Raw genomic sequence first — 24304 nt, forward strand, 5'->3', positions numbered from 1 at the left:
TCCGGTTCTCCCGGTGTGGCCTTTTATATATTAGTGAGACCCAACGCAGACTGGGAGACTGTTTCGCTGAACACCTATGCTCGGTCCGCCAGAGAAAGCAGGATCTCCCAGTGGCCACACATTTTAATTCCACGTCCCATTCCCATTCTGATATGTCTATCCATGGCCTCCTCTACTGTCAAAATGAATCCAAACTCAGGTTGGAGGAACAACACCATATATACCGGTTGGGTAGCCTCCAACCTGATGGCATGAACATTGACTTCTCTAACTTCCGTTAATACCCCTCCTCCCCTTCTTACCCCATCCCTGACATATTTAGTTGTTTGCCTGTTCTCCATCCCCCCCCCACCCCTTTCTTTCTCCCGAGGCCTCCCGTCCCATGATCCTTTCCCTTCTCCAGCTCTGTATCACTTTCGCCAATCACCTTTCTAGCTCTTAGCTTCATCCCACCCCCTCCGGTCTTCCCCTATCATTTTGCATTTCCCCCTCCCCCCACTACTTTCAAATCTCTTACTATCTTTCCTTTTGGTTAGTCCTGACGAAGGGTCTCGGCCCGAAACGTCGACAGTGCTTCTCACTATAGATGCTGCCTGGCCTGTTGTATTTCACCAGCATTTTGTGTGTGTTGTTGTTTGAATGTCACAATTCGCTTCATTATCAGTGTCTTTTCGGGTAGTGTGTCCAACCTCTCCTTATTGCTCATACCCTCTAATTTTCTGCACCCTCTCCAAAGTCTCCATGTCCTTGCAGTAATATGTGCTCAGAAATGAACACAATACTTCAAATGTGGCCTAACCCAAGTTCTGTATAACTGCCACATGCCCTCCCACCATTTATACTCAATGTCCCACCTGAAGAAGGCCAGTACATGGTATACCCTCTTTACCGTCCTGTCCACACGTTGCCACTTTAGAGGGAGCTGTGGACCCACACCCCAGGATCCCCCTGAACATGAACGCTCCAGCACAGATGTCGAATTGGGACAGAGTTGGAAAGTGAAACACATTGCCACAGAATGGAGGCGAGGCTGTGTCACGGCTACTCTAGCTTCAATTACGCAAGTTTACTTCAATTATATCGAGCAGCTTATTAATATAAACTGGTCAGATGTGCAGGTGTAGGACGGGGGTTCTGGGAAATTACTGAGATCCTTCATCCTGGAGTAAAACTCCCAGACATCTGCGGCTGAGAAGGAAGGTGATGCGCTGGCTGGATGGTCCAGTGGTACAGATGGGTCTTGATAAAAGTGCCTTCATATAGTGTGGCAACATCTCTAAGATCCATCCCCTATGGTACCGAGCCACACCAATTCCCAGAGGGATATACAGTATACCTGTTAGGTTAATAGCCCTGTACTTGCAGTGATGAAACTCTCCCAGGGTTGTAGCTCAGTATAAGATAAAAGTGTTTATCATGAAGGAAATTATATTCACAGAAGTAATATTTTCAGTGTTTTGAGGTGTTTTAGAGTAGACTGTAGACAGTAACACTGTACCTAGCATTGCACAGTGCCCCAGAAGTACCTAGTTAATCTCCCCCAGATAACGAAGGTACAATCACTAGTCCAGCTGCAGGCATCTCCCTGGTCTATGGAACTGTGAAACACATTGCACTGGTATCCCCTCAGAACTTCCATCACAGTGGGCACATCCATGGTGGTTATAACACACAGCGTGAAAAGGGAATAGACCAAGCAAAAGGGTTGAGCAAGAGTATACCACAGGCATTCCAGCAAGTGAGTGCACAGAGTGAAGATCGATGAAAGGTTTACAGAAGTGAACAGAATTCAGAATTAGTCACTTACTCTCAACAGCATGTACTGCAAAGGAGAAAAGAAACAATATTTAAGTGGAAAAGCATCACAGAGTAAACACACAGAAACCCCCGTGAAATGTTGGAGAACCAGCAAACGACACATAATCCTGGGAGAACTGGACAAGGCATTTGAAGGCTTGTCTCATGTAGCCACAGATATGCGTATCTCTCACCACATCCCAGTCCCTCACCAGCCACAGAGAACTCCCCAACACATAGATCCATCAGCCTGTGCCTGACCACTGTTGGAAAAGGCCATGGGTTAATTTCTGACCCCACACCCCTTCATATGCTCTCCACCCAAACATCGATCCAACCGTCTTCATAACACTCATCAACCATCTTCACCACCAACTGAGCAATGAAATTCCTTCACCATCCAGTTCTGAACCGCCTACACCGAACACTGTTTCCATTACATCACCATGCATTCTCCTGAACTTGAGTGCGGATCTCATGTGTAATCTCTCCCATTTCCACCGCCAAGAACCACTGTGGTGAAGCTACGCTGTACTCCCTCCACCATGAGTATGTTCTGGTCAGGTGAGAGTTGAGCAGCATAAAGAACAAGGATATGCCAACCATCATACCTGTGCGTATTAGTTCCAATTCCCTCTCCATCAACCCTGTCTGCGTTAATTCCATGTCCCTCTATCATGCTCATTCACTATCTGTCCAAATGCTTCTTAAATATTGTTCCTGTGTCCACTGCTTCCAGGTAACTCAGTCCAACTACACTGTGAGAAACATTTACACCTGGGTCTGCTTTAAACCTATGGCCTCTAGTTTTAGCCCCCCTCTCATGGGAAACAGAGTAACTGTGCCTCTTAATTTTAAATACCCCTATCACACCATCATAGAGAGACCAGACCTACACAGTACTGCAGCGTTCCCTTATTCATCCCTGTTCCCTGTTAGCTGTTGCCGCCATTCACATCTGCTTAGTGAAGATGTGAACCAGTGTTACGGATTCAATGGTTTAAATTAAATTGCAAAATAAAGTATTGGCACAAATTGTATTCTGATTTGAGATTAATAGTACAACTATGAAAAAATCAAGTCTGAATCGTTGAAAATCAATCTTAAAATTTTCTAATTGACATTTGAAGAAAAGCACATAACTTTCAATTAGTGAAGCATTTCAAGTCATTTGGATTAATTGGAACACAGCCAGAAATCCCCTTTCTTTCAGGCATTTAGATTATTTTGCTTTATTTAGTATTAATTTGAGTGAGCATTGTTTACTTAGCTTACAGCAGCTCCGATACGTGGCGTCCCTCCACACATGCTACACATTCATTTCTTGGCGTTTGTAAATTGGGTTGACAAGAAATACAAAATCAACAGAAAGGTTGAAATTTTCTTCCTCTTCCGCTAAGCACTTGATCACTTGTCTTTGTAAAAATTGTACAAATGTTCCTCTCTCCTCTGTCCAAGCAGCAAGGCTGATCAACACCTCCACCCACTAACACACCCCCAACCACCACTACCTTATCATTTCTTGTCAGTCACCTTATGTACAGACATTCCTCTGCCTGGTGTCACATTATGGACATACAGTCAATGCATATAAACTATATTATGTATTTATATATCATGTGTTTATTCTCATCATTGCTCCTTTTATCATTTTTTGATCGGGAATAATAATTTCATTCTCCTTTACACTTGTGTTCTGTCAATGGCATTAAGCAATCTTGAAACTTGACAAGTTTACGTGGAATTTTCTTTTCTTCGTTATTTGTTTTTAAAAACTTGCTTGGAAAGGCACTTTAAGCAGCAAAAGATTTTTTTTGAACGCATGAAAACAGGCCCTTTGGCCCAAATCGTCTATGCTGACCAAGTATCTACTCTCATCCCACATTCCTGTGTTTGGCCTCTATTCCATGTGCCTCTGCTGCTCTGTACCTATCCAAGTGCTGTGATTGTTCCTGACTCTACCACTTCCTCTGGCAGCTTGTTCCAAAGACCAAACCCTCTTGAAAATCTTTCCCCTCTCACTTTAAATAGATGCTGTCTCGGTTTAGGCTCCTCTACCCTTGGGGGGAAAAATAGCAGATTATGTATCACTCTCATAATTTTATAAACCTCCATAAGGTCACTCTAAAATCTCAGACTGCCCAATCTCTCTCTGTAACTAAAGCACTTCATTCCAGGTATCCTGGTGAATCTCTTCCGCACTGTTCCTAGTGCTACCACATCCTAAAGTGAGAGACCCTTCCTTACCATCCACAACTCCAGCAGTCTTTGTATCCTCAGCAAGCTTACTTATCAGACCACACACATTCTGACTGAACTCAAGGATAGACGTGACCAGTGCTGGCCGGGCACAGCGGTACTGCGCTCAGCACCCACCTGCGCAGTTACACTGATCTATACTCCAGCTTGGGTAATAAAACAATCACCAAAATGAACTTTGAAACAAAGTTGTGATGATTTAAATTTCGCTGTGGCAAACAAGAATTCAGAGTTACAAGGCTTAATACTGCAAAGTGCCGGGTGCTTTACAGGGACCTAGGGTCCTTGTACACAAATCACTGAGAATTAATAGGCAGGTACCACAAACAAAGGAATACAGTCTGCTGGACTGAATGGAAGTACAATCTGACTGCCAGAGTGCAGCTGTTTCACTGAAATGATGCAGAACTCTGTGGGAATGGCACTGCAATATTGTACCATAAGACCATAAGGCACAGGAGCAGAAACAGGCCAATGATTTGGCCTCTACACCAGTCTCTGGCAATGAATTCCAGAGATTCACCACCTTCTGACTAAAGCAATGCTTCTTCACCTCTGATCTAAATAGATGTCCCTCCATTCTGAGGCTGTGCCCCCGGTCCTGGACTCACCAACTATAGGAAACAATCTCTTTATGCCCACACAGGGACAAGTAGTTCACCAGACTGACTCCTGGTTTTGCAGCGATTCCTCTGTCAGGGGAGGTTATCATAGAACACTACAGCACAGTACAGGCCCTTCAGCCCTCCATGTTGTACCGACCCACATAATCCTTAAAAAAAATACTAAACCCACACTACCCCATCACCCTCCATCTTTCTTTCATCCATGTGCCTGTCCAAGAGGCTATTAAATACCCCTAATGTTTTAGCCTCCACCACCATCCCTGGCAAATCATTCCAGGCACTCACAACCCTCTGTGTAAATAACTTACCCCTGATGTCTCCCCTAAACTTCTCTCCCTTAATTTTGTACATATACCCTCTGGTGTTTGCTATTGGTGCCCTGGGAGACAGGTACTGTCCATCCACCCTATCTATGCCTCAAAGCAGACTAAGCCTGTATTCCACTGACTTTAGAATTCCTCCTCATCTCTGTTCTAAAGGGATAAACTTCTATTCTGAGACTGTACCCTCTGGTCTTCCACAGAAACAAGATTCATACAAAGCGTGGCAAGGTAACCGCAGGAATAATGCTCCCTTAGGGCGGGTCAGGGTTAGCCATCTGGAATACGAGGATATTTCATCTCCCAGAGGATAATAAAACTTAAGAATTCTCCACCCAAGAGTCAGTGAGTTTACTCAAAACAAAGGTCAGCAGATTTTTAGAAACAGAGAATCAAGGGAGGTGCAGGGAAATCAGATCTTACATGATGACAGAACAAGCACAAAGGGCGAAATAGCCTTCTCCTAATGTGCTTACATGTTGACAACAGGAAGGTTTGAACCTATACTTGACTACTTAAGTTACAAATTCATTTAGCCATTTCACTACAGACATTAACTTCATCACTTTGTTACTGAGAATGTGTTTAAGTTGATAAAGATGTTAAAATTTCTGCTGCTTTCACTTCTAAGCAGGGCATTTGTGTAAATTAAGGTGGCTGCATGGTTGAAATGGATGTGTTGAAAAACCAAAGTATTTCTTTGCCATTTCAAAATGGTTGTGTCAGGAACAAGTCCTTTATTCATGAGGTGAGTGCCCCATGGTCTTATTTTACAAGGGAATTTTTGCCCAACTACAGAAATTAGTGTAAATTTAAGAAACTACATAACTCAACAGCAGCAGACTCAGAGGTAATTAACAGTCACGCTTCTGGATGGATACAGGCTCACCATCTACCGACACCTTCACTTCCAAACTCAACTTGTTTATAAACCATTCACCATCTCCCTGGCCTATCTCCCCTGAATGCTGGCATTATGATGTCGGCTTGGTGAGGGGTGGAACTGCTCCAATCCTTCCTGGCCCCTGTCCACACCACGGCCCAGCCTTTCTGCTATTAAAACACTGCCATGGACGAGCTATAGAAATGTTAACTGCAGGCACCATCACTTATCCCATGACGTGGCTCACACATGCGACATGTCCCCTCCCCATACTTACCGTGGACATGAGACTGCTGAAAGCTTTTCCCAGGAGCAAAATGGAAATTCCCAGCAACCTGATCAACAGAGGGAAGGAGACAGAGATGTAAAACAAAAGACCAAGTCCATGCCTCCAGTCACCAACAATTAACCACAGCTACATCTAAGTCACCAGATCCCTTAACCAATGATTAACCAGAGCTACACCACAATTTTCAGATCCGGCAACCACCAATTAATCAGGTGCACACCCTAATCTCAAGATCCAATAACAATTAACCAGGAACAATCAGCAGATCCAATAACCACTAATTAACCAGGCCCAGACCACAATCATCAAATCCAGTAACCATCAATTAAACAGACCCACACCCCAAATCCAGTAACCATTGATTAACTAGACCCAGATCACACTCAGCAGATCCACCAACCACTGAATAACCAGGCACTGCAATTCTGCACCCCCCCCATTCTTTATTACTAGTAACTGCATGTAGTAAGCCATCACCATTTACAGGGCAATGCCTGATATGGGTCCACTTAGACATCCATTACTAAAGACAATAACCCATCAGCCTGTAAATGGACAATTGTTGTCCAGCTGTTCAACACCACTCATCTGATCATGGCCTTGGGCACTTTCTGCCACCTTCCTTTAATAACATACTCCCCTGTCGTTCCTCCGACATGTTCAGCTCCCACAACTCAGGGGCTGTGACATCCGAAGATTTACAGCTCTGGGAGTCCTACATTTTATTCTGAGACCATGTTCCCCAAGAGGGACATGCACCCATGCACATACCTTGTTGACCTCCAGAAATCCATAGAGCTGGCAGCCTTCATTCTTCTGCTCCTGTAACTTCTGTGTGAACCCCTCCCTCATGCATTGTTCGATTGTGTCTGCATTCTTGAATGCCCAGCCCTTCCGTCTGTATGCTTCCCGCACATCAGCACACGTGTTACAGCACCTGCACGGACCAAGAGCCAATCAGCACACTCTACAGCTGTTCAGGAGCCAATCAGCACATGCTGCAGCTGTTAATCAGCCAATCAGAATATGCTACTGCCCTTCACATGCCAATCAGTACACAGTGTAGTCCAAAAGTTGAAACTCGATGGATGAAGCATGGAGACTGAAAAATGGAGGCCTATCCTGGTGTGGGAGGGAGGAATGGACTTGTTTTGCTGTTGTTTTGTTGCTTGTTGTGTTCTGTGTTGTTCTGCTGAGCATTGTGGCCATGCTATGTTGGCACTGTAATGTGTTGGTTTGTGTCCGGTAGATTGTGTTGGTTGTAACACAAATGACACATTTTTGTGTGTTTCCACGTACATTTGATAAATAAATGAATCGGAATCTTATGGGCCAACCAGCAAGTTCTTCAGTACCTCCAACTCAGAGAACATAGTTCCTGCCCTGACCAGAGAACCGTAGCCAGCTCCAGCATGTACCTGGGGTGAGGATGGTCAATGCAAAGTGGTGGGATATGGACATTGTGTTCTTAGAAGTGACCAGTTTAGTTATTTTAATTAGTTTGGTACAACACTGGTCCTGCAATGTACTATTTAGCTTCTGGTTGGGCCACTTTTAAGCACTGTAGTGAACTTGGTTGCCAACTCTAGGCCACAGATAATTCTTCTGATTTCATTCTGTCTATGCCCCTCATCATTCTGTAGACCCTCCACACTGCCAGAACCTTAAACCTCAGTGAGGTCGCTTCCCACTCTCAAACTCCTTCATCCCAGTGCACCTTCACCGAGTGCTTTATAACACCTCCTCCCTTCAACAATGAGAGCAAATTGTACAGCATTCAGTCTCACCCACACTACAGAAAGATTCCCAAACTTCTTACACTGTACCAACACTCCATCTGCCTGCTTGTTATCTCTACATGCAGATTGTTCTCCAATTCTCCACTCAGCAACTGTTCTGCTGCCTCTCACTATTTCAATATTATTCTCTAAAGTTTCCGGCACTGTGGATAAGTTCACATTTCCCCACATTCCACTTCTCTGTCATAGAACTGCCCACTCACTACCCCCTCCTCACAACAACCTCCCCCATCAATCCTCCTACCATCAGCAAGCCTTAGCAAGTTGCTCACCCTTACAAATACTGCCGTCTAAGCCAGTACCTGAGGGGTCTGGACCAAGTGATGGTGAATAGTATTAGTGTAGATAGGGAGCTGCTGGTCAGTGTAGACGTGGTGGGCTATAAGACCTGTCTGAATGTCCTTGATCAAGGTCAGGAGTGGCAGAAGGTAACAGGATCGGACAGAGGTTGTCTATAACTCCTTCCCAGTGCCATGTAACCTGATGGATCTGACTATTTAATTCGTAGAATAGGCTGTTTAATTGACATTTTATTTGCAAGTTAACAATTAATTGTCTGCTAGTATACTTCCTAGTGGTTACAATATGTATAGGTAAGTTCAGTGTGTTCCCACTATGATTATACAAAGTATGATTCTGAAAGCTTCCTTTGCTACAGCATGTTACTGAGCCTCCAGAGGAACGTGCTGTCTTAGATCTGGTCCTGTGCAATGAGGCAGGTAAAATTAGTGATCTTGCAATTAGTGATCCTCTTGGAAAGAGTGATCACAGTATGGTTGAGTTTCTCATACAAATGGAAGGTGCCATAGTTCAATCTAAAACCTGTGATTTATGTCTAAACAATGGGATGAGGGAGGATTTGGCGAGTGTAGACTGGGAACACAGGCTATATGGTGGGATAGTTGAGGAACAGAATTTCAAAGAGATTTTCCATGGTGCTCACAAAAAGTATATTCCAGTTAAAAGTAAGGACAGTAAGGGTGTGGAAAGCCAGCCATGGGTAACTCAGGAGATAAATGAAGGCATTAAACTAAAAGCTCGTGTGTACAAAGTCACAGAATATTGGGAAACTGAAAGATTGAGAAGACTTTAAAAAGCAAAGAACCACAAAGCAAGCAATAAAGGGAAGATAGATTATGAAAATAAACTAGCACAAAATATAAATACAGACAGTAAAATATTTTATAATTATATAAAGCAGAAAAGGGTGGCTAAAGTGAACATAGGTCCCTTGGATGATGAGAAGGTGGAATTAATATGGGTATGAGGAAATGGCCAAGGCTTTGAATGACTATTTTGTGTCCGTCTTCATAATGGAAAACATGTCTAACATGCCAAAGAGAGATGTTATGGAAGGTGAGGACCTTGACACAATAACTATCACTAAAGAGGTGCTGCTGAGCAAACTTGTGGGCCTGAAGGAATACATCCCAGGGTACTGAAAGAAATGGCAGAAGTTATAGAAAGGCTTGGGTGATAGCTTACTAAATTATTCTGGACCCTGGGCAAGTCCTGGTGATTGGAAGATGGTGAATGTCATACCACTGTTCAAAAAAGGATGTAGGCAAAAGGTAGGCAAATAGGCCAGTTAGTTTGACATCTGTAGTTGGATAAATGCTTGAAGCTATCATTAAAGAAGAAATAGTGAGGCATCAGGAAAGAATTTAAGGTGGGGGGATTATATAGGAGGCAGTGTTTGAGAGTCGGCACAACATTGTGGCTGAAGGGCCTGTAATGTGCTGTACTATTCTACGTTCTATGTAGGAAAGAACTGGATCCATCAGGCGGACGCAACATGGATTCACAAAGGCAGGTCCTGTTTGACAAACTTACTGGAGTTCTTTGAGGATATAATGAGTGCAGTGGATAGAGGGGAACAGATGGATGCTATTTACTTGGATTTCCAGGCGTTCAATAAGGTGCCACACAAAAGACTTACCCATAAGATAATGCTGCATAGAGTTGGGGTGATGTATTAGCATGGACAGAGGATTGGTTAACCAATAGCAAGCAGAGAGTTGGGACTTATGGGTGTTACTCTGGTTGGCGATCAGTGTTGAGCGGTGTGCCGCAGGGTTCAGTGCTGGGCCTGCAACTGCTCACAATATACATTAACAATCTTGAAGAGGGGACCAAGTGATGTGTAACTAGGTTTGCTGATGATACTAAATTGAGTGGAAAAGCAAACAGTGCAGAAGATACGGAGAGTCTGCAGAGAGATATAGATAGGCTAAGTGAGTGGGCAAGGGTCTGGCAGATGGAGTACAATGTTAGTCAATGCGAGGTCATCCACTTAGGAAGGAAAAATGAAAGAGCAGATTATTATTTAAATGGAAAAAAAATTGCAGCATGCTGCTGTGCAGAGGGACTTGGGAGAGCTTGTGTATGAATTACAAAAGGTTGGTTTGCAGGTGCAGCAGGCTGTCAAGAAGGCAAATGGAATGTTGGTCTTCATTGCTCGAGGGATTGAATTTAAGAGCAGGGAGGTTATGCTGCAACTGTACAGGGTACTGGTGAGACCACACCTGGATATTGTGTGCAGTTCTGGTCTCCTTACTGGAGGAAGGATATACTGGCTTTGGAGGCAGTGCAGAGGAGGTTCACCAGGTTGATTCCAGAGATGAGGGGGTTAACCTGGGACTATACTTACTGGAATTCGGAAGAATGAGAGGAAATCTTATAGAAACATATAACATCATGAAAGGGGTAGATAAGGTAGAGGCAGAAAAGTTGTTTCCACTAGTAAGAAAGACTAGAACTGGGGCACGTAGCCTCAAGATTCAGGGAGTAGATTTAAGATGGAGATGAAGAGTAACTACTTTTCCCAGAGGGTGCTGAATCTGTGGAACCCTCTGCCCAATGAAGCAATGGAGGCTTCCTCAGTAAATATATTTAAGACAAGGTTGGATAGATTTTTGCATAGTAGGGCAATTAAGAGTTATGGGGAAAGACAGGTAGATGAAGATGAGTCCATGGCCAGATTAACCATGATCTTATTGAATGGCAGAGCAGGCTTGATGGGCCAGATGGCCGACTCCTGCTCCTATTTCTTATTTGAATAACGGATTTCTAATTGGTTAACTCTCATCTACAAATATGAACGGAAGTTACCTATCTATGGATATAAAACAGCTGACCACAAGCAGTGCCATCTTAGTTCTTTTCAATTTCCTCAGTTCTGTCAATGTTTAATAAAATGATTGTGTAGCAACAAGTTTTGTGCCTCTTTTCCAACTTCTGAAAGAACCTTGGATTAAAAGATCAGAATCGAACAGCTGACCCTATGAGCGGATGTAACTGCCCCCACCCTCCCCTCGAGTGTGACACTCACTTCATGTCTTCAGACTCTGCCCCGTAACAGCTCTCGCAGCGGCCTGGATCCAGCTTGGTGGTGTTGAGTACCTCATCCTGCTTCCCCAGCTCTGAAAAAATCATGGCCACGAGCTCAATGCCAAGGGTCAAAGTCAAGTTTACTTTCAGAGCATGGATGTGCATTTTTCTTGCAGGCATTTTCAGGAGAATAAGGAAATACAACAGAATTTATGAAAAGCTATACATAAACAAAGACTGACAATGTGCCAAAGAAGATAAATTATGTAAAAAGATAGGTAGAAATAAACCTAAACAGAAACCAATAAAAGGGAGACAGAGAGAGAGAGACAGAATGAGCAAAGGGGTGGAATGCAATGCGTAACAGATCTGAAACACTCCATTGGGGTGGGGTGGGGGAGGAAGCATGGACCTAAGGACTACACTGCAAATATGTTTTATCATAAAATCACCTCCCCAGTCCCCAGGCCAGCCCACCATATTTAATGAGATGAAACCTGAAGCACTGGAACGGTAAAACTAGAGAGAATGCCAGCCCCTCAACCATAGAATCTCACAGGTCATTCTCAAACAGAAACCCCAATAAATTGCTGCCCAGCAATACACACACATGATCCGCTGGAAGAACTCTGCAGGTCAGGCACTTTGGAGAGGAACAAACAGTTGACATTTTGGGCCAAGAATGACCTGTTAAAGCAATCTTAGCCTGAAACATTGACTGCTTATTCCTCTTCACAGAAGATGCCTGACCTGCTGAGTTCCTCCAGCATTTAGTGTATGTTGCTCAAGATTTCGATCATCAGCAGAATCTCTCATGTTTATGAATCCCAGCCCAGAGTTGTGAGAACAAACACTGAGTGACATTTAGGCTCTAGTTATAAGTTATAGGCTCTAGTAGGAGGTACTGAGAGATGGAGGGAAATCAGATGACAGCTGCACCTCAGTGAATGGCCATGGAAGGTGAGGTAGGAAGTGACCGGGGGCCATCCTATGTCTACATCTCGTGTACCTCAGTATAAAGGATTTGAGAACTCAAATCAGCTCATGCCTCAGTTTTAGTCAGAAGCCCAAGTCACATTCAGATTAACAATTTAGGGCAAGGGCACTGGGTCACGCCGGCACCCCTCCCTACCAAGTTTATTAATCAACTATCTTTGGACACTGGGTCACGTTGGCACCTCTCCCTACCGAGTTTATAAATCAACTGTCATCAGGCACTGGGTTATGCCAGTGCCTCTCCCTACTGAGTTTATAAACCAACTGTCATGAGGCACTGGGTTACGCCAGTGCCTCTCCCTACCGTGTTTCTCCACCTCAGAAGTGACGATATTGCCCACCATGTCCAGCCTCTTTTTGAACAGGTTGTGCTCCACATCGAGCTGCTGCTCCCCTGCCACGTCCATCGCATCGATACTGAGATCTAACAGTGAAAAGACAAAGTATAATAAACAGCAGGTACCCCATTTGAAGGCATGACGTTTGTATGTCCTTCCCATGAGTGTGTGGGTTTCCTCCGGGTGCTCCAGTTTCCCCTTCCAGTCAAAAGACGTATCAGTGGTTTAATTGGCCATGGTAATTGCTCTGTAACCAGGCTAAGCTTGCAGGGCAGCATGGCTCCTTGAGGTTGAAGGTATGCTGAATCTCTGAATAACTAAAATATTATCTGCCAGGCCAGAGAATGTGCGAAGAGAACAGTGGATTCCCAGCAGAACTTTAGGGAAGTAACCAAGCCCACAGAAGGCATGGGGAACAAGACCCAGATGACAGAGCGGCCACACACAGTGCGTGGCCAAAGTCCAGCGCTTGGGGGCAGTTCAGGTGAAAAGGAGAAATGAAAGCTTATCTAACCAGCAGCCAAAGGAGGCTAGGGATGTCAGACAAAATGTTTGAATCTTTACTCACAGGCACAGGGCATGTGTGGGAAAACAGTATCAATGTTGATTCTCAGCTTTTCCCCTCGTGATGTGTCGACGTAGAGTTCAGGATGCACCTGGAAAGGGAAAAACAATATCTGTCATTCAGCAAGTCCCATCCACAAGGGAATGCCAGCTACACCAAAATTTGTTAACTTTATGGCAGCAGTAGAATGCAACACATGATAATATAGAAAAAAAACCTGAATCACAGTAAGTATATACATTTATATAAGTAGTGCAAAAAATAATGAGGTAATGTTCGTGGGTTCAATACCCATTCAGAAATTGAATGGCAGAGTGAAATTCAGCTGTTCCTGAATCGTTGAGTGCGTGCTTTCAGGCTCCTGTACCTCCTCCCTGATGGTAGCAATGAGAAGAGGGCATGTCCTAGGTGACGGGAGTCCTTAATGAAGACACCACCTTTCTGAGGCATCACTCCTTGCAGATGTTTTGGTGAGACTAGTGCCCATGATGGAGCTGACTAAGTTTACAACTCTCTGCAGCTTACTTTGATCCTGTGTATTACCCCCCCCCCCCCATACCAGACGGTGATGCAGCCAGTTAAAATGCACTCCACAGTACATCTGTAGAAGCATTTCAGTGTTTTAGCTGTCAAACCAAATCTCCTCAAACTCTGAATGAAATATAGCTGCTGTCTTGCCTACTTTGTAGCTGCATCTATATGATGGGACCAGGTTGGGACCTCAGAGATATTGACACCCAGGAACTTGAAATTGCTCACTCTCTCCCCTTCTGATCCCTCTATGAGGACTGGTGTGTGTTGTCAGGATGATGGGACTGGGCAGATTAATATGATGTCTTTATCTGCAATCATAATATGATAAGTTTTTATCTGCAATTTGAGAAGGATAAGGGCAGATCGGAGGTGTCAGTGTTGCAGTTGGACAGGGGAGACTATAGAGCCATGAGGGAGGAGCTGGCCAAAGTTAACTGGACCGATATCCTAGCAGAAAAGACAGTGGAACAGCAATGGCAGGTATTCTTGGGAACAATGCACAAGGTGCAAAATCAGTTCATCCCCCGGAGGAAGGATTCAAAGGGGGGGAAAAGGGGCCACAGTGGTTGACAAAGGAAGTCAGAGATTGCACAGCATTAAAAAAAGGAAGAATGACAGAGCTAAGGTGAGTGGGAGGACAGATGATTGGGAAATGTTTAAGGAACAACAGAACTTAACTAAAAAGGCAATACAGGGAGAAAAAATAAGGTACAAACACAAGCTAGCCAGGAATATAAAGGAGGATAGCAAAAGCTTTTTTAGGTATGTGAAGAGAAAGAAGATAGTTAAGAACAATGTTGGGCCCTTGAAGAATGAATTAATGTTATGGGAAACAGAGAAATGGCAGAAGAATTTAATAAGTACTTTAGATCTGTCTTCACTAGGGAAGACACAAGCAAACTCCCAGATGTATGGATGAGCCAAGTACATAGGGTAACAGAGGAAATGAAACAGATTGACATTAGGAAGGAAACAGTGATGAGTAGACTGATGGGACTGAAGGCTGACAAATCCCCAGGTCCAGATGGTCTGCATCCTAGAGTGCTAAAGGAGGTGGCCCTGGAAATTGCAGATGCATTGGTAATCATTTTCCAATGTTCCTTAGATTCAGGATCAGTTCCTGAGGATTGGAGAATGGCTAATGTTATCCCACATTTTAAGAAAGGAGGGAGGGAGAAAACAGAGAACTATCGTCCTGTCAGCCTAACATCAGTAGTGGCGAAGATGCTAGAGTCCATTATTAAAGATGAAATAGTGGCATATCTAGACAGCAGTGATAGGATTGGGCTGAGCCAGCATGGATTTACCAAGGGCAAATCATGCTTGACTAATCTATTGGAGTTTTTCGAGGATGTAACCAGGAAGTTAGACAAGGGAGATCCAGTGGATGTAGTGTACCTCGATTTTCAGAAGGCAGTTGATAAGATCCCACATAGGAGATTGGTGGGTAAAATCAGAGCTCATGGCATTGGGGGGGAAGATATTGACATGGATAGAAAACTGGTTGGCAGATAGAAAGCAAAGGGTAACGGTGAATGGGTGTTTCTCGGATTGTCAGGTGGTGACTAGTGGGGTGTCACAGGGCTCGGTATTGGGACCACAGCTGTTTACGATTTACATCAACGATTTAGATGAAGGCATTAAGAATAACATCAGCAAGTTTGCTGATAATACTAAGCTGGGTGGCAGTGTGACATGTGATGAGGATATTAGGAGAATTCGGGGTGACTTGGATAGGCTGGGTGAGTGGGCCGATACTTGGCAGATTACGTTTAATGTGAATAAGTGTGAGGTTATCCACTTTGGGAGTAAGAACAGGAAGGCAGATTATTATCTGAACAGAGTAGAGTTGGGTAAGGGAGAAATACAAAGAGATCTCGGAATCCTTGTTCATCAGTCACTGAAGGTGAATGAGCAAGTGCAGCAGGCAGTGAAGAAGGCTAATGGAATGTTGGCCTTTATTACAAAGGGAATTGAGTACAAGAGCAAGGGAATCCTTTTGCATTTGTACAGGGTCCTGGTGAGACCACACCTGGAGTATTGTGTACAGTTTTGGTCTCCAGGGTTAAAGAAGGACATCCTGGCTAGAGAGGAAGTGCAGCGTAGATTCACGAGGTTAATTCCTGGGATGTCCGAACTGTCTTACGCAGAGAAGTTAGAGAGACTGGGCTTGTACACGCTGGAATTAAGGAGATTGAGAGGGGATCTGATTGCAACATATAAGATTACGAGGAATGTTGACGAGGGTAAGGCGGTGGATGTAGTCTATATGGACTTAAGCAAAGCCTTTGACAAAGTTCCACATGGAAGATTAGTTAAGAAGGTTCAGTCGTTAGGTATTAATGCTGGAGTAATAAAATGGATTCAACAGTGGCTAGATGGGAGATGCCAGAGAGTAGTGGTGGATAATTGTTTATCGGGATGGAGGCCGGTGACTAGCGGGGTGCCTCAGGGATCTGTTTTGGGCCCAATGTTGTTTGTAATATACATAAATGATCTGGATGATGGGGTGGTAAATTGGATTAGTAAGTATGCCAATGATACTAAGGTAGGAGGTGTTGTGGATAATGAGGTGGGTTTTCAAAGCTTGCAGGGAGATTTATGCCGGTTAGAAGAATGGGCTGAACATTGGCAGATGGAGTTTAATGCTGAGAAGTTTGAGGTTCTACATTTTGGCAGGAATAATCCAAATAGAACATACAGAGTAAATGGTAGGGCATTGAGGAATGCAGAGGAACAGAGAGATCTAGGAATAACAGTGCATAGTTCCCTGAAGGTGGAGTCTCATGTAGATAGGGTGGTGAAGGCTTTTGGAATGCTGGCCTTTATAAATCAAAGCATTGAGTACAGAAGTTGGGATGTAATGTTAAAATTGTACAAGGCATTGGTAAGGCCAAATTTGGAATATTGTGTACAGTTCTGGTCACCGAATTATAGGAAAGATATCAATAAATTAGAGAGAGTGCAGAGATGATTTACTAGGATGTTACCTGGGTTTCAGCACTTAAGTTACAGAGAAAGGTTGAACAAGTTAGGTCTCTATTCATTGGAGTGTAGAAGGTTGAGGGGGGATTTGATCGAGGAATTTAAAATTTTGGGAGGGATAGATAGAGTTGACGTGAATAGGCTGTTTCCATTGAGAGTAGGGGAGATTCAAACTAGAGGACATGATTTGAGAGTTAGGGGGCAGAAGTTTAAGGGAAACACGAGGGGGTACTTCTTTACTCAGAGAGTGATAGCTGTGTGGAATGAGCTTCCTGTAGAAGTAGTAGAGGCCAATTCAGTTGTGTCATTTAAGGTAAAATTGGATAGGTATCTGGACAGGAAAGGAGTGGAGGGTTATGGGCTGAGTGCGGGTAGGTGGGACTAGGTGAGATTAAGAGTTCGGCACGGACTAGGAGGGCCGAGATGGCCTGTTTCTGTGCTGTGATTATTATATGGTTATTATTAAGGGATTGGACAAGATCGAGGCAGGAAATATGTTCCAGATGCTGGGAGAGTCCAGTACCAGAGGGCATGGCTTGAGAATAAGGGGTAGGTCATTTAGGACAGAGTTAAGGAAAAACTTCTTCTCCCAGAGAGTTGTGGGGGTCTGGAAGGCAGTGGAGGCCAATTCCCTGGATTGGAGCTAGATAGGTATCTTATGGATAGGGGAATCAAGGGATATGGGGACAAGGCAGGAACCGGGTATTGATAGTAGATGGTCAGCCATGATCTCAGAATGGCGGTGCAGGCTCGAAGGCCCGAATGGTCTGCTTCTGCACTAATTGTCTATTAATAGTTTGGCACAGACTAGATGACCCAAATGATCTGCTTCTAGCATTAGAACACAGAACATAGGTATTTACAGCACTTTACAGGCCCTTCGGCCCACAATATTGTGCTGACCATGTAACCTACTCTAGAAACTGCCTAGAATCTCCCTACCACATAGCCCTCTGTTTTTCTAAGCTCCATGTACTTAAGAGGCTCTTAAAAGACCCTATTGTATCCACATCCAACACCACCGCCAGCTGTGTATTCCATGCATCCATCACTCTGTGGAAAAAGCCTCTGACTATCCACATGATCAAAGCCCTTCATCATATTATACACCTCTATCAGATCACCTCATCCTGTCACTCCAAGCAGAAAAGGCCAAGTTCACTCAACCAATTCTCATAATGTACATTCTCCAATCCAGACAACATTGTTTTAAATCTCCTCTGCACTCTCTATAGTATCCACATCCTTCCTGTAGCGAGGTGACCAGAACTGAACACAGTACTCCAAGTGGAGTCTAACTAAGGTCTTATATAGCTGTAACATTAGCTCACAGCTTTTGAACTCAAACCTACAGTTGATGAATGTCAACACAACATACGCCTTTTTAACAACACAGTCAATCTGCGCAACAGCTTTGAGTGTCCTATGGACACAGACACCTAGATCTCTCAGATCCTCCACACTGCCAGGAGTCTTACCATTAATATTATATTGTCTTCAAATTTGACTTACCAAAATTAACCACTTACACTTTCCTGGGTTGAGCTCCATCTGCCACTTCTCAGCCCAGCTTTGCATCATCCTATCGAAGTCCCGCTGTAACCTCTGACAACCCTCCAGACTATCCGTAACACCTCCAACCTTTGTGACATCAGAAAATTTACTAACCCATCCAAGTCATTTATAAAAATCCGGAAGAGAAGGAGTCCCAAAACAGATCCCTGTGGAACACCACTGGTCACCGACCTCCATGCAGAATATGAACCATTTACAACCACCCTTTGCTTTCTGTGGGGAAGCCAGTTCTGGATCCACAAAGCAAGGACTCCTTGGATCCCATGCCTCCTTACTTTCTGAAGGAGCCTTGCATGGGGAACCTTATCAAATGCCTTAAAACACTGTAGTGTTGTATGAACATATGTAAATCTATAGGTGGGAATGACAAAACCTGCAGACAGCAGGCTCCAAGGGAGCAGTTTTCTCCAACCAGGTCACAATACAGTCACACAGAAGCAGAGCATGAAAACTCTGGATTCTGGAAGTCTGAAACAACCAACATTGCTGAAAATATTCAGCAAGTTAGGCTGCAGCCACAGAGATTCTGTGGCAGAGAGCCTCAGACCTTAAATATTAACTGCTTTGCTTTGTACAGAAGCTGCCTGACCCGCTGAACAAATAAGACAATAGGTGCAGAAGTAGACCATTCGGCCCCTCGAGTCTGCACCGCCATTCTGAGATCTTGGCTGATCATTCACTATCAATACCCAGTCCCAGACTCCACTTTGAAGGGTGCTTTGCAGTCCATAGAACAATGCTTGAGGGAGCAGCTTCGACAGGTGCAGATGCCGCACTCAAACGAATACAAAATCAAAAGGAACAACCACTTTTAAGAACAGCTTCTTCCCCTCTGCCATCAGATTTCTGAATGTTCCACGAACTCTACCGCGTTATTCGTCTGTTGCACGAAAAACAAACTTTATTACATATTAATAAATGCGGGGCTCACCTCCTTTGTCAGGTAGTACTGAAGCTCAGAGAAAAACAGAAGCAGCATGATCAGGCTGCTGATCACAGTGACTGCAGAGGAGAGAACGGTTAGACACAGCCTCCATTACACATCCCTCCTACTACACTCCCCTACCTCCCTCTGCTTCCCATTCCCCCTCACTCCCACAGCCCGCACCCAGTCCCCACCACCTCACCCAGGGCACCCCCACAGGTTTTCACGCGAAAATCCTCCAGCGTTTTCGGGTAGGCGTCAAAACGCCGAAGCCGACTGAACACCTCCATCCCGGGGCCGGGATGGGGCCGCGCCGGAAGCACAGAGAGCGCATCCGGCAGCAGCTCCTCCTTGATTGGGGGGTGACAGTGCGCACGCGCGTCCGGCCGTGGGCGGTGCCTTCTGATTGGCGTGACGTAAAAGCTGTGGGTTTGGTGGGCGTGGTTTTGTGGGTGGGGCCAAGCTCAGAGGGGCGGGCTCTGACCCAGAGGGCGGAATCTTATTTGAGGAACTACAGTGCGGTCTCCACAGACGCTGCCTGACTGTCGGGAATTCAGACGTCCGCGGTCAATGGGTCAATGCTCCGTTGAGGCTAGCCTTCATGCCCATCACTGGTGGGAACGCCACCCAACGACAACGTTCTGGTGAAGAGCACCCCCGGTTGTGGTAGGGATGGATTTCCCGGAAGGGCTATTGTCTTTACCTGCAGATGTCCCATTGAATTTGTATCCTTATTCTATTCCCCTATTGTCCTTTCCTACCGATGTCCATCAGACTCTCATGCTCTCGATCTCCTCAGCAGCTTTCAATTCCCTGGCTCTGACTACCTCATCTTCACCATGCATGTTCAGTCCCCATACACCTCTAGCCCATGTCAAGAAGGCCTTAAAGCTCTCCACTTCTTTCTCAATACAACAACCAACTAATTCCAACCCCCCCCCCCCCCATTCTCCTCCATCTGGCAGAACTGGTCCTCTCTAACAATTCCTTTGGCTCTTCCTACTTTCCCTAGACTCTATGGGCCCGAGAAATGTCTGCCTCTTCAATGTAGAACAGTTCATATTCCAAGTCTTCTCGGGTAGTGCTCCCCAACTCCTCCTCCACTACATTGATGACTGCTTTGATACTGCTTCATACACCCATGCTGAGCTCTCCAATTTCATCAACTTCCGCCCTGCTCATAAATTTACTTGGTCCATTTCTGACACCTCTCTCTCCTTTCTCCACCTCTGGAGATAAACCGTCAACCAACATCCTTTACAAACCTACAAATTTCCATGGTTATTTCAACTATAATTCTTCCCACCATATCTCCTATAAAAACGCTATTCCCCTTTCTCAGTTCCTTTGCCTCCACCAGGAGGCTTCCCTTCCTCCACGATTGATGCTGTCCTCGCTTGTATCTCCTCCATTCCCTGCACTCACCCCATCTTCCTGCCACCTGAAGTGATAATTCCTCTTGTCCTTACATACCACCGTTGGCGCGTGGCCAAGTGGTTAAGGCTGGGCTTTCTTTGCTATGGAACTGGTGTTGAGGGACCAGGTGAGATTCTCCATCAGGTGAGCACCAAGAAATTTGGTGCTATTTACGATCTCTACTGAGGAGCTGTCGATGTTCAGCGGGGAGTGGTCGTTCCATGCCCTCCTGAAGTCAACAACCATCTCTTTTGTTTTGTCCACATTAAGAGACAGGTTGTTGGCTCTGCACCAGTCCGTTAGCTGCTGCACCTCCTCTCTGTTAGCTGACTCATCGTTCTTGCTGATGAGACCCACCACGGTCGTGTCATCAACGAACTTGATTATATGGTTTGAGCTGTGTGTTGCAGCACAGTTGTAGGTCAGCAGAGTGAACAGCAGTGGACCGAGCACACAACTCTGGGGAGCCCCCCGTGCTCAGTGTGATGGTGTTGGAGATGCTGCTCCCGATCCGGACTGACTAAGGTCTCCCGGTCAGGAAGTCTAGGATCCAGTTGCAGAGGGAGGTGTTCAGTCCCAGTAGGCTCAGCTTTTCAGTCAGTTTCTGAGGGATGATTGTGTTGAATGCTGAACTTAAATCTATGAACAGCATCCGAACGTATGTCTTTTTTGTCCAAATGGGTTAGGGCCAGGTGGGGGGTGGTGGCAATGGCGTCATCTGTTGAGCGGTTGGAACAGTACGCAAACTGCAGGGGGTCCAGTGAGGGGGGCAATTGGGTCTTGATGTGCCTCATGACGAGCCTCTTGAAACACTTCATGATAATGGATGTAAGTGCAACGTGACGGTAGTCATCTAGGCAGGACACTGAAGACTTTGTCGGCACGGGGACGATGGTGGCGGCCTTGAAGCATGTTGGAATGGTGGTGCTGCTCAGGGAGATGTTGAAGATGTCAATGAGAACATCTGCTAGCTGGTCTGCACATCCTCTGAACACTCCACCAGGGATGTTGTCTGGTCCAGCAGCCTTCCGTGGGTTGACTCTGCACAGAGTTCTCCTCACGTCGGCCACGGAGACACACAGCACCTGGTCATTTGTAGCAGGGGTGGACTTCCTCACCGCCATGTCATTTTCCACCTCAAACCAGGCATAGAAGTTATTCAGTGCATTTGGATGGGAGGCATCACCTGCAGAGTCAGGTGATGATGTCTTGTAATTGGCGATGTCCTGAATGCCCTTCCACATGCACCGCGTGTCACCGCTGTCCTGGAAGTAACTGTGGATTAGCTGGGCATGTGCACGCTTTGCCCCTCTGATGGCTCGGGACAGTTTGGGCCTTGCTGTTGTTAGAGTTGCCTTGTCGCCTGCTCTGAAGGCGGAGTTGCGGGACCTCAGCAGCGCACGCACCTCTGCAGTCATCCATGGCTTCTGGTTAGCATATATAGTGATGGTCTTGGACAGAGTAACATCATCAATGCACTTGCTGATGTAGCTGGTCACTGATGCTGTGTACTCCACTAAGTTGGTAGAGTCACCATCGGTTGCAGCCTCCCTGAACATGTGCCAGTCAGTGTTCTCAAAGCAGTCTTGAAGAGCAGAGATGGCTCCTGCTGATCAGGTTTTCACCTGCTTCTGAACTGGTCTGGAGCGCCTGACGAGCGGTTTGTATGGTGCAGAGATGTGGTCTGAGTATCCGAGGTGGGGGCGGGGCTCTGCCCAGTACGCGTCAGGAATATTTGTGTAAACCAGGTTCAACACGTTCTCCCCCCCCCCCCCCCCCATGCAAAGTCCACATACTGATGGAATTTGGGGAGCACTGACTTAAGGTTCGCATGGTTAAAATCACCGGCGACAATAAACAGACCATCAGGGTGTGCGTTCTGCAGTTCGCTAATAGCCCCGTACAGTTCACAGAGCGCCTCCTTAGCATTAGCGCTGGGGGGAATGTAGACACCAAATATAAGGACAGAGGTGAATTCCCGTGGCAAATAAAATGGTCTGCATCTAACTGCCACAAACTCCACTAATGATGAGCAGTGTCTGGAAACCAGCACGGAGTTCTTACACCATTCCGTGTTGATATAGACACACAAGCCACCGCCACATGTCTTACCGGAGACAGCTGCATCTCTGTCCGAACAAAATAAAGCTAGCCCATCTAGCTGGATGGCAGTGTCCAAAATCCCATCAGTGAGCCATGTCTCTGAAGACAAACACGGAGCAAACTCTGTACTCCCGCCGAGTATTACGTTGGAGTCGGGCGTAGTCCATTTTATTGTCCAGGGAGCGGACATTGGAGAGCAGAATGGATGGGAGAGCCGGCCGGCTAGGGTTTGCTTTTAGCCTGGCACGGACCCCTGCCCGCTTGCCTCGCACATCGCTTTCGACGTCTCCATCTCCGGCTACCAGCATCAGGCAAGTCTGAGGAATGTAGGTCCGTTCCCCTCAGCAAGCCAACGTCGCGACAGGGAATCTGGAGCGGCATCACACCAACCACCAGAAATTTAAAGACACCTACCCCCCAAAGAGCGTAATCCGTGCCAGGAAAGTTGAGGAGCTGAAATCGGGGTTGAAGGCCCAGCAAACATGATGCTCAGAGGATGTGGATCAACAAGTGTTAAAGTACTTGTCACTCTGAGTATTTTTCAACACAGTTCGATGAATCCCTGGATGTAATGGAAACAACTCAGCTTGTTGTATTTGTCAGAGTGGCTTTCCAGAATTTTACAACAAAGGAGGACTTCCTCATTCTTTTGCACTTAGAGAGAACAAGAGGTGAGGATATTTACAACGAGTTTTAAAAAAATGTCCGTGAAAATGACATCCCCATTCATAAACTGGTGGCAATTACTATGGATGGGGCCCCAGCAATGCGCGATGTGCACGTTGGTTTTATACCACTTTGCCGTAATGACCCTGATTTTCCTGACTTCCTGGATTATCACTGTGTGATTCATCAGCAGGCCTTGGCTGGGAGGGTTGTGGACTTTTCTCATGTAATGACACTGGTGGTCAAACTGATAAACTTGATTCGAGCAAAAGCGCTTCAGCACCACTTATTCAAGGTGTTATTGGATGAGCTCGATGCTGCTATGACCTGTTTGATATGCTAGTTAGTGTTTTCTAGGTTGAATTAATTTGAAAGTTTGACAAAAGCATCTTATGTAATTCAAATACAATTAGCCCAAATAAAAGGCCCCAAGTTGGAAGTACAATCTGAGCTGTTTTTTCTCTAAATGATATAGTAGGTCGATCTTGCCTTTCAGTAAGGCCGAGGGAGGGGACGTTGGGCTTAAAAAGGTTGGTGACTGATGATAGCTTTTGCAATGCAGATGCACCTGCTGCCCTTGTCCTCCTGGATCTCCAGTCCAGTGGTTTGAGACACTGTAGAGGCTGAACGCTTGATATTGTAAACATTAGACTCTAAGAATCTTTTCACATACCAGAGGGCATGCTTTTAAGTTTAGAGGGAAAGTGTAATAAATGATGTTTGTTTAATGTAGAGTGTGGTAGGTGACTGGAATGAGTTACCATCAGTTTACTGGTGTTTAATAGAGGTGTGAATATGAAGTGAATGGACAAAAAGGGATGAGTCAGAGGAGGACATACAGAATAGGCTAACATAAGTTCTGGACAACATCATAAGCCAAATAGTCTGTCTGGTACTG

At 45.4% G+C, this 24304-nt stretch overlaps 1 protein-coding gene across 2 annotated transcripts in view; it reads right to left on the bottom strand.

The window, feature by feature from the left end:
• The window catches only part of ergic3 (ERGIC and golgi 3), a 40152-nt gene extending 20573 nt beyond the window's left edge, over nucleotides 1-19579 (bottom strand). Inside the window, exons 1-8 of one of the 2 annotated variants that reach the window (XM_059981086.1) lie at nucleotides 19424-19579; nucleotides 19228-19298; nucleotides 13206-13293; nucleotides 12604-12723; nucleotides 11305-11395; nucleotides 6946-7111; nucleotides 6163-6220; nucleotides 1808-1822 (exon numbers count right to left, since the gene is read on the bottom strand). In XM_059981086.1, coding sequence (XP_059837069.1) covers nucleotides 1808-1822; nucleotides 6163-6220; nucleotides 6946-7111; nucleotides 11305-11395; nucleotides 12604-12723; nucleotides 13206-13293; nucleotides 19228-19298; nucleotides 19424-19511 — 697 coding nt within the window. In that variant the 5' untranslated portion in view covers nucleotides 19512-19579. The remainder of the gene's footprint in view (nucleotides 1-1807; nucleotides 1823-6162; nucleotides 6221-6945; nucleotides 7112-11304; nucleotides 11396-12603; nucleotides 12724-13205; nucleotides 13294-19227; nucleotides 19299-19423) is intronic. The other variant, XM_059981087.1, reaches the window with a different exon arrangement.
• Nucleotides 19580-24304: the final 4725 nt, after the last annotated feature.

The sequence above is a fragment of the Hypanus sabinus genome, chromosome 9 (assembly GCF_030144855.1).
Source record: "Hypanus sabinus isolate sHypSab1 chromosome 9, sHypSab1.hap1, whole genome shotgun sequence".
In the NCBI taxonomy this organism is placed as follows: Eukaryota; Metazoa; Chordata; class Chondrichthyes; order Myliobatiformes; family Dasyatidae; genus Hypanus; species Hypanus sabinus.